The following is a 12,082-nucleotide window of genomic DNA, read 5'->3' on the forward strand; positions in this document are numbered from 1 at the left end:
GCGAAAAATTTCATAGACGATTTTTCCTTCGGTATATTTTTTTCTAGTATGCATGGGAATAAGAAATTTCTTTTTTAATGTTACGTGTCCGTGCGATCTACCAATCATCGTTTCCCTATCCTCACCCTCTGGTGCATAGGGCACTAAATTGCAACTCTAATTGCAGCGTATCTAAATCATTTTCGTTACATGGAATGGTGATCTGTTTTACGTTTTGGTGCCAGTTCAGGGAATATGAAATATTGTTTTGTATAAACTAATGTTTCACATCGAATCAGCCAGGATTTGACCCTTAGACCTAAATAAGTGTTTTAAGTGCTATAAGAGTGCTAAAAGACACTTATAATGCTATTTTGAATCGACCTCATGTGCTAGCCAGTTTAACGTTGCTGATATTTTAAACATAAAGTAAAATTTAAATAAATCAAATCTTTTTGATCATTTCAAATACGGTGAAGGGTAATTTGTTAGGTTATTGTGGTTAATGTGTTTACTTTAGTTTATGTATTATTGTGTATACTTTATTGGATCGTCATCTTAAAATATTTTTTGTTTTTGCTCTTTTCATTATAATACTCATATTTTGTATCGTTTCTTTTAACGTATATTCTCGATCCAACATAAGATCGACCTGCAATCACGCCTTTCTCCGACTCCTCCCCCACTACTAACTTATTACTTATTACATTCAATACCGATTAAGTAATTGAATTAAATTAATTCATTAATGACTGGATAGTTCGTTTTGCTGACTACCGGAAATAGTTTGCCGCGAGCGGAGGAGAGGTTGCGAGCTGACGTCACAGCGCTGCGCGTGGGGATCTAAATTTGGGCTGGTGTGGGCACGGCGCCCGTACGTTCAGTTGTATCTCCGGAACAAGTAGGTCGATTTTAGTTTTTGAGTATACGATCTACAACGAGTACACGTCTCTTCAAATACAATTCGAAACCCCATATTCGACTTAATGTTTGTACCTCAACTTATTCCGACGATTTTGCCCCACGTTTCATATTTTAGTTACCTTCGATCAATAAATTCTTCATAGGTTAGCCACTTGAACTAATGATTTCGATGAATAAATGTTATGTATAGCGTAATTTTCTTTTTTTTCTGATAAACGAAACAAAAGAATCTCCTAATAACGAAATTAACGTACTTAATAATAATAATTTCTCATTCACGAAACATTTTTTATTTTGAAAGATTTTTTTCTATTCACTCGCCATCTCAATTTGTCCCAAAGGATTTGTTTTTTGAACCAGTTTTCTAAACCTTAAAATGTGGATTTTAATATAAATTATAATTAGTACCTACGTGTGTATTTTTTCTTAAATAAGCTACCTAATACTTTGTGCGTAAATTTAGGCCATAAAGTAATAATAAATAATACAAAACACGCCACCAAAAAACAATATTAGAATTTGAATTCAAAGTCCATCCAAGCGTACCATAGACATTAAATTGGTATCATAAACGATGTAACAAGGAAATAAAGACTAAGGTGTCACATATTACCAACTTTTAATACCGCTAGATGGCGTTGGTGTTTGCTGTCATAAATAATTCTGTTTATTGGCTCTATAAAGTTCGGGCAATCCAATCGGAGAGCGTGTCTAATGGTGAAGATGATTTCAAATTAGGAATATCACAAGTGAGTGCTAATTTACCCAAGGATAAAATTAAAATTCCCTTAAAACACAATCGTAATTATTGTGGTCAATTAAGCTCCTTAATGGTACCTAAATGGCGGTAGGTAATTACTAATTTTGTAAATACTTAAAATGTATCATACAAAAAGTAAACATATGGCTATTAGATAAATATTAGTTCAAGGAAAAAAATAATCGGTAGATCCGCGGAAAAATCTAATTATTAGATAGCTGACAATGAGGCTAAAAATGATAGAATGTTTTAACCTTTTACATTTGGTCGTCCAGAATTTCTCTCATCCGATTTCTATCCAAAATATTAGTAAGTTTATTTTTTATCAACTCTTCTTCTTTTCTATCCCAATCAAAACAAATTTTTATTGATGGTAATATGCCGCCTCATAAAGTGGTTAGTGTATTGCCTACCATGCAAGAGGTCTCGGATTCGATTTCTGACATGGTTGGAATGAAATATTTGCTTAACAAGGTGTTTTAATACTGGAATATTTCACAGTCTTTGGACCGGCACCTGAACCGTGAGACTGATCACTTTACATTAATGTATCTAATCATGCCCTCATGATCAAGATAAGCTGCAATCAGTGTACCAATGCAGTTTGTTTAATAACTTTGTAAAGCGCCCTTGAGGTATTATATTACGATAACGGCGCTTTATTAGTTATCTACAATAATAATAATAATAACAAAAATCATTGCTTGAGGGGTAGCAGTCACAAGCAAGTCAAAAGTAAAAAGCAACGGGTTCCTCTACTACAATAAAATACAATAATTATTTTGTAAATTCTCCAATCGTCAGACTACACCGGCTCCGAAACGAGTATGGAGAAATTGACATGTTTCGTTTTCCATTGTTAGTTTCGGCGATACAATTAAAATAACTTACACTATTTGAATGATGTACCTAAAATCACTGACTTTTTATATTTTCCTTACCTACACTTAAACATTCATCATCATCATTCCCCTTTCCATACCTAATGGTGCATAAGGCACTGCGTTGGTACACCAACCGCAGCGTATCTTGATCATTTTTTGTTACATGAAGAAAAAATGATTAGTCTTACCCTTCCGGTACCAGTACAGGAACTATGAAATATTCTTGTGTAAAAACACCTTTTAAAATAAATATTTCATGTCAACCAAGCCGGGAATCGAGCCCAAGACGTCTTGCATGGTAAGCAAATGCGCTGACCACTACACCACGAGGCCGACACTAAAAGAACACTTAAATATTACCTACTGTTTACTAACATTTTTTTTCTTAAAACTGTTATAATTTAAAAAATATATTTTATTATAAGGAGCTCTGCATTGGTTTGGACATGTAGAGCTAATGGACCGCGAAAGAACGGCTTAAAATATTTACAATTCAAATTTGATGAATGCAGAAATAGAGGAAGACCGAAAAATACATGGCATGACCAAACCTAACAAATACTTGAAGATGGACATGTCAAAAGTCGTAATAATCGGAGCGCATGCCTGATAAGATGTATGAATGCAGAGGAAGCGAGATCTGTATGCAAATACATAGTGGCATGGCCTTCTATACGCTTTGCCTACCCTTAATGGGAAACGGCGTGATGATTTGATGTTGTTTTATCTACTTTTATGTCATATTTTATTTTTATTTATGTATATCAATTAAGCATAACGTCATTCAAAACATTAAAAAATAATTATTTATCAGATAAATATTTATTAGACCTGCATATCGACTTTTGTAATGAAACGCTTGAAAAAGCCATCTGGGTGTATATCAAAAAATAAAAAACTAACTTCAGCTCAGAAGGCTTTCTGTTAATTCTAATATAAAATCTAATATATATTTGAGACGCAAATTACCAAAATATTTACTAATTGGAGGCTATTAGTTTTTAGGTCCATTGGAGGGATGTAGTAATATGTAAAATGTGACGAATGGCACAAATAATTTCAAGGCTCCCCTGGAAAGCTCTGGACAGCCTTCTTTTTATTCAGCAAACGTCAATCTTATGCGAATCAAATTCTCGAAATGAAGTCTGTGTGTTAATATAGAGCGAAATAGTTTTTCCGTTCTCTGCTTACCACTGCATGGAACATAAGGACGGGGACGTGATGGTTTCTTTGTTTTTAATACTAAAACCAATCTTTCCCGTGATTGGATTTTGATGTCCAACGAAATTATATGTCAATTAACGACCATTATAATTTTAACACTAAAGTGTAAAATAATATAAAAATGTGTCGAAACCTAAGACAACCCTTCTGCGTAGTCTCGCTTGCTTAATTTTTGTTACCAAACCCACAATAAATTATGATTTGATTTATTCAAGGTTCATTTAATTCTATTTCAAGGTAGCTGGCATCGGAAAATTTACATTTTATATCGGCCATAAAACAGATAATATGTGTGAATGCTGTAAAACGTTATGTAAAATTCAACTTGGGTGTTATGGTAGCAACTTTGATGAACATAATTTTGTTAATAACAATTTTGAATAAAATATTCCACAACACAATGGTATTAACATATTACAAGAGAGATAGAGAACAAATTAGAGAATGGAGTATTAAAGTCTAGGCAGTAAAGTAGCCACTTTACATTGGATAACATCCACCATACAGAACTTTCATGTTGTTTTCATTTTTCCAGCTACAGAAATTTTTTAAAAAGTTACCCGCTTTTTGTCAAAAAAAGTTTTTTAAGTACCTATATAAGCGAAACTGATAGGAAGGCCCTCGGTCTTTAAAACCATTTTTGGATATGTGGAGGGAATGGTTATTTTCATGAAGTTAAAAGTCGGCGAAAAGGTTCTTAAAAGTCTGTGGTAAATAATACCATTGCGCGTGGTGATGTAACTTCGTGTTACCTCAAGCAAAAGACGGAATATTCTAATGTTCAAATATTTGACTCGAAAAATTTTTCTTTTCACCTAATGAAGCTTAGCCAAAATCAAGTTATGGTTATCACTAGAGCCCTTACGTTTTACAGGGTACTGCAGATTGAACAAACACTTTTCTAGAATGAACCTTTCTAAACTTCTAGATATAGGTTCTGCAGTGCAGATAAGGAAACACCTATCCATATTAAATGTGAATATGATGCTTTACATCATAAAAGAAGCCTTATCTTCGGGGGACCACTGGTTAAACCTGAGGATGTTAATGAGCTCGCCCCCTACATTACTGATCTAGGCTTGGAAGAGGAGATTTAGCAAAATCAGAACTCTCGCCACACAGTAGCCAGGCTGTTTATAGACCTGGACTTGAAGGGCGAGAAATATTCATGGGGACCAGTCAGAATAGATCTTCACAAGTCGCAGTGACGTCAGGAGCTTGCACAGCACTGAACCTCACCACTAAGAATAAGAATAAGAAGTAACAAGTCTGTAAAAGCTTGTAAAAGCTCTGTTACTGTACGCACACAAACATTATTCTTTACCTTCAATTACTCATTTCACAAATACAATAGTTACAAAATATTCCACCCTGATGCTGCAAAAACAATTAAAATTTAATACATCCTTTGGTCAAAGAGGATTGGCCTACTACTCGGTTAAAGTGTACAATCTACTTCCATTGTCCATAAGGACAACTAGTAAGTACTCACTTTTTTATGATTATTTTAGTTTAATATATTGCTTATTATGTTTAAAATGATAATTAGGTTAATTAGATTAGTTACATTTTTATTTTCTTATTATATTGGCTACGTTAAATAACTAATTTAAGGCATGTTTCACTTATTGTAAAATGTTTTTCTCGGCACGGGACACCTTTGTGAGGGTTGCAAACATTGTTATGTATAAAAAAATGATAAAAACATTGTAAAAGTATAAATAAATAAAATAAAAAGTCAAATGAACAGGTGCACAACTAGAGAAAATAATGAATTTGGCCTTTCATTTAGAATAAAGACGTGTATAAGAAAAAAAACATAAAACTTACGTAAAACGTAGTGTTGAATATAATTTTCTTGATTTTGTTGTTAGGAATAATAGTTGTCAACCAAATTGGCAAATGTATGCCGTCGATAAATGTGCCGACCATTACACCATGGACTTTAATCCCGAACAGTTATATAAATTTTACTTTCCAAATCCGGTGTGAAAATGTACATTTGAAGGTTACAAAAAGTGCAACTTCACAATATAAAAAAATAAGATAGATATATTAAGTATTGTATAGTATGTAGACTAATGTGACATCACAGCCACACAAGAGTTACATGATAATATTATTAGATACAATAATGTTACCCTTGTACGTCCAAAGAATATAAACATAAACGGTAAAATATCGCCCATACAAAGTAATTCTTTTCTATCGTGACAATATTTTTCAATTAATTTTATCAGAGCGAGCGATCTTTAATTATGGTTTAATTGGGAATTTTTATATGCAACAGAGCATTTGTTTGTCAATCGATCTTATCCTATCTGCGAACACGTGAAATAATAGACTTGTTAGACGTCCTTCTCTTGTTTAATCTACTCGTATTTATTAGTACAAGTAATATCATTTTATAGGATTATTAATTTCTTTCCATCACGCTTAGGGGTTGAAAAGAAGACCACAAAACAAAGTGATAATATTAACAAGTTTATAAAATATGCATTAAAAAAAAAAGTTTTACCTTTACGGATTACATACATTTAACAAAATATTTTTTTATTTTCTAAAATTTATATTCTTCTGTTAATGATAATTTTCTCAGCATATTTTGCAAAGGTTGTCTGAGTTTTTTGTTTAGTTTTGTCTGGGGCGATATTATGAACACAAAAGCGCGCGTAGAAAACGTATTTTTAACGCGTATTTACGTACTAAATACACGCTAACCAAGTGATCTCTTCTCGCGAATACAATCAGAATACAAGCCTTGGTAATTTTATAATTTCAGCCCCTAGTTTATTAGTTTTGTCTGTCCTCATCTCGGTTTAGAAAGTTGTCTTAGTTATCTTAGTTTAGAAAGTTTATTTTATTTATTTATATTTAGATTATATTATAATTATCACATTGTTCTGATATTCTCGTATTGTGTTCATGTTTTCTACATTTTTTTCCAGTTTTTTTTTTGTCTACAATTACATCAGTGGCTAATTTATAAAAAAAGTTCTAAGGATTATAGTTGAAAGACATCAGTTACATTTATTTGTTTGGTTTGTTTAAAGAGTTCTTTAAATGCTGTCAGATAAAGGAGATCATTTACTAACTTTAATATTTTATATTGCTGTCTTTTTAGTCTGTTTATGTCATTTTGATTTGACAGTTAAAACTTATAACGGGAACACGAATCAAATATTCATATTTCCATTTGTTAATTTGATTTAAATGCTTATATTATTATTATTTACATGTGTATATACGATGTATTTAATATCGTCCAACTAATTAGTACAATAATTTAATTTCAATTTTAATCCCTTATATTTTTTTAGTTTACTTAAATTCATATTCTTATAAATATTTATATTATATTTTATTGTGACTATTATTACTATAATTATTGAAATACATTCAAAAATACTTATTATTACTACGAGGCTTTTTTAAGATTCTAGTGAAATTCTGTTTGATTGTATAAATTGCATCTATTTTTAATAAAATTTTATTAAAATTAATCTTATTTAAATTTTAATAAACTGCTTCAATAACATTTAATGAAAACTAAATTTTGGTCTTTACACAATTTTAATTTTTTCTTTTGTGACTATTGGTGATATTGTGATATCTTTTACTGTTTGTGAACTGAAAATAAATAAATAAATAAACACCAATTACAGAAATAATTTAATACAAATGTGCAAATTTTTTTTCTAACTTCTATTAAACGAAAAATATCATGTCGTTTCACGTGGGGATTTATTTTTATTCTTAGAGGTTGGGGTACAGTGCTATTCAAGCTCCTAAATTAAAAATTAAAATCGTATTTTCAAAATTACATAAATTCTAATAAATAAATGACTATAACAGCCACTCCAAGCACAAGAGTTAGTCTCTTTTTTGGAGAGGTAAGGTTTAACATTAAAAAAAACATGTACAATTTTTTTAATGTGTGGATTAATAAAAAAAATAAAAAAATAAATATTCAGATATTTTTTGAAGCACCATTAAGATACTATATTACTAACATTGTGCTACATAAGTTATCCATAATAACAATAGCATGTACAACAATATTTTGAGTTTGTCCAAATTTTTGTAGACAAGGACTGGACTTTGTGTACAAGGACTTTTTGTGGGCAAGGACTTTTTGTAGACACCTGGTCCATGAAGAAGTATAAAAATTGAAAAAATAACATTTTCAGGCGTTGCCTTGTATGTAGGTGAAATTATTCAATAAGGTGAATCTCACCCGCATAAATAAAGGTTTCAGCTCTTTAACTTCACAAACATCAACAGATAAAAGAATTAAAGGAATATAGATGTTCAAATATGGGCAGAATGGTGAATGTTACAAAGTGTGTAAAGTGGCCACTTAAACCAGCCATTGACAGGTCATAAGCCCTGTAGATGCCTAGACTTCTATATTGACTTCTCTTAAATGTTCTTTATGTCTATTGTAATATGTTGATAGCATATACGTTTTCAGCAGCAGTTGAGACGCAATGTCGGTTTTCTCGAAAATCATCATCATTCCCTTTCCGCACTTGCGTGATGCATAGGGCACTGAATTGGTACACCAATCACAGCGTATCTCGATCATTTTTGTTACATGAAGGTAAGGTGATCAGTCTCTTCTGGTACCAGCCCAGGGAATATAAAATATTCTAGTGGTAAAAACACCCTTTTAAATAATATTTCATTTTCAGGCGGCCTTCGTGGCGCAGTGGTCAAGACGCTGGACTCACACACGGAAGGTTCCGGGTTCGATTCCCGGTGAGGACACAAAAATTAAATGTGATTTTTCTCAAGCCTGGGTATTCTGTGATGGCCTCCTGGCCTGTTGTGGTGCAAAAAAAATAAATATCAACCACGTCGGGAATCGAACCCGAGACCTCTTGCATGGTAGACACATCCGCTGATCATTACACCACGAAGCCGAAACGAAAATAAAAATCACGAAAATAGCGCGTAAAAATTATTATTTTCATATCCCCATGAAATTGAATCCGAAGCTAATTTTACATAAAGTCAACGTCAATAAGGAAGACCACGCTGACCTCTTTACACAGCACGAGCCATAAATAATTATAATAATTCTCGGAATATTTAGCTTTACATAGAAGACATTAAACACCATAAACAAGAAAATACTCCAAGTGGTTGCATTTACGGTTTCTTCTCGCTGTTTATGGTACGAGAGTAGGCGGGAAGTTATAGACTTTTTAAATATTGTTTTATGATAAACGTTACGCCGCAATCTAAAGATATAGCCAATACACTCGTAAACAAGAGAACATAGTATACAGTATTTCAACAAAGACGGAAAACGGTTACTGATTTAATTTTGTGGATTTAAAAAAAAGTTAACTATGAATGTTACTCTGAAGTTTCGCGGTCTGACCTTGAAACACCGTATATACAATTTTTTTTTTTATAAAAAAATTTTTTTCAAAATTTGCATCTTCTACGAATAGGCCTAGTTTGCGAAGGGTTTGGTAAGCCAGAAAGATTAATATGACTTATATTGCAATCTTTTCCTTTATGGGCAAATTAATGCCTGTTTTAAGAATATAGAAATTAATTAAGTCTCACACTTTCTGCGATTCGTCAATGAGACGATTAAAATGTAATAATTTTATAAAATCTGAATGTATTTTTACCTTAGTTGATATTAAACATAAATCTTAGTTATGTAATGTAGCCTGTGTAAAACACCAATGTAGAGTTTCAACAAAATTTTTCTAAATAAACCTGTATAAATGAAATCAATATTTCCATAATTATTATGTTAATTTTAAAGTCATACCCTTACAAACATTTTTAAATAATAGAAGGTTTTCCCCAATATAACTAAAATATACTTAGTATATCCCAATTGATTTTTAATTACTCTACTTATTTTGGCTTATATGGAAATCTACAAACATAAAACAGCAATTATTTTTAGTACATAAGGAAACTTTGTAAATATTTAAGTTAGTTTGCTTGAAAATATCCTGACAAGACAAAACGTGTCACAATATACCCTTTGTATATTATTAAAAATAACGTAGAGTTATAATCTAATAAACTTGTTTTATTTCGGATACATTACCAAATTTAATATAGAATTTTACCAATTTTCTGCATACATAATAAATAAAATTGTATCCGGCTTCTTCATATTGATAAACCATTTCTCCAAAAATAGGTAATATGTTTTAAAATTACAATAAGAACGTTAACTACTGCAGATATTTCCATTTAAATATAATCATTAATAATGCATGCTTTAGTGTGCTACGATTTGGCGATAAAATGGCAATATATTAATATCATAGCTGTTTTAAAGGAGAAACGAGATTAACCTTTGCACGTAAATTGCAATAATTAATACCCGGTTTAATTAAACACCTTATTAAGAAACTAATACCTGTGGAAAAGGTATTTTAATTTCAATAATTTCCAAAGCTTATACATAAATAAATCTTAATACATTAATCACACATTAGTTTGTAGTTCTTTTTTATAAATAAAGAAAAACAACTAAACTTGGATAGGGATGTGCAAATGACAAATTGATCAAACAAATAACAATTGCACAAAAAGCTTTAATAAAAGTTATCTTAAGGGTCCCAATCAGAAATAGCTCCCTCGGTATATTTGTAAATCTTAATGTAACATTTGTAAAACAATTCTATGTAAAAGCTCTGTTACTGTACGCACACAAACATTATTCTCTGCCTTCCATAACTTCTTTCACAAATACACGAGTTACTAGGAACTCCACCCCGATGCTGCAAAAACAATTAAAAATTAATACAACCTTCGGTCAAAGAGGATTGGTCTACTACTCGGTTAAAGTGTACAATCTACTTCCATTATCTATAAGGACAATAAGTAAGTATTCACAATATAAAGTTGATATTAAGAAATGAATAGTGGAGGTGGGTTGCGCACGGATCGGTGAGTGGATCAAGCCAAATAGGTAAAAAAAATTGTACTGTTTATGAAATTTGGTCTATATAAATTGGTTATGTTTTTTATGATTATTTTAGTTTATATTGCTTATTATGTTAATGATAATATAGATTAATTACGTTTTTATTTTATTAGTATGTTAACTTTGTTAATTTTGTTACATAACTAATTTAAGGCATATTTCACTAATTGTAAGATGTTTCTCTGTATGTTAAAAATGTATGTAAAACATCGTATGTTAAAAATGCTTTTTTTCGTGGGACTTTTTCAGTGTACAATACAAAATTTAAAGACAGACTACACAAACATCACTCTGTCAGATTTAAAATTTACACTTAAAATGCATTATGTAACTTAGTAGACATTATAATAATAAATATGTACATCTTCCTTCCCCTCCTTATCCCCTCTTCAAGCCACCTTGTCCTAATTCCGCCCAATTTACAATTACTTACTGTTCTTTAAAAAAAATCCTTGATTATTGAAAAATATTTACGAGTACGTGAAAATAACATTTTTATATTAATAAACTTATATGTATTTATTTAATGCGTAATATATTTTCTTTACTAACTTTGTTTACTTTGTGGAAATCTGTTATTAGTTCTGAGTTTATACACTACATCTGTTTGTTTACTATAAATATGTATGTAGAACTATTGGTTTCCCAAATAAAATTAAAAAATATAAAAAAATACTGACAAATAAAGGTATAAAAAATACATCCCTTCTTGCCAATTCTTCATTTTATTAGTCCACTGATTTTCACGTTGTTTTCCCCGATGGACTTAACCTGCTAAGACCGGTTTTATAAAATATCTTGAGGATTTTAGAGGCAAAGCTCACGAGTTACCATTTTCCACAAACAATATTTTAAAAATACCAAATTACTTCAAACAAAAGGTCCACTAACCTTTGTTTTACTTCCTCCGATAGACCCTGGCCTGATGGAACCAGTCTCGTAGAACCTCGTGAGGATCTTGGAGACGCAGCCATGGGACACCAGTAGCTGTCGGGAGATGTCACAAGGCCGTACACCCATCACAGCCAATTCCACTATTCGTCTCCTAACGCAGTCGGGAAGTGGTCGACCATTCACGAATACCCCACCAAGCTGGTTCACCCCGGCTTGACCTGTAATCATATTTTTTACAATGAAAAAAATTTGAAAAAAATTCTAACAACAACAACAACAACAACAAACCATCACGCCGTTTCCCCGTAGGGGTAGGCAGAGAGGAAAGAACGCCATAACACTCTATCTTAGCATACAGACCTCGCTTCCTCTACATTCATACATCATCTTATGCCCGCACGCCGATTATTCCTACTTTTGACATGTCCATCTTCAAGTATTTGATGG

The 12,082-nt window shown here is 31.6% G+C and overlaps 1 protein-coding gene across 1 annotated transcript in view; it reads right to left on the bottom strand.

The window, feature by feature from the left end:
* Positions 1-11,853, bottom strand: part of LOC148284778 (uncharacterized) — a gene marked incomplete at its 5' end in the record, with an annotated part of 72,083 nt that extends 60,230 nt beyond the window's left edge. Inside the window, one exon of the mRNA XM_088234912.1 lies at positions 11,633-11,853. Coding sequence (XP_088091038.1) covers positions 11,633-11,853 — 221 coding nt within the window. The remainder of the gene's footprint in view (positions 1-11,632) is intronic.
* Between the last annotated feature and the right edge of the window lie 229 nt (positions 11,854-12,082).

This window comes from Micrasema longulum, unplaced genomic scaffold (assembly GCF_059751315.1).
Source record: "Micrasema longulum isolate JH-2025_06_02 unplaced genomic scaffold, ASM5975131v1 h1tg000090l, whole genome shotgun sequence".
NCBI lineage: Eukaryota > Metazoa > Arthropoda > Insecta > Trichoptera > Brachycentridae > Micrasema > Micrasema longulum.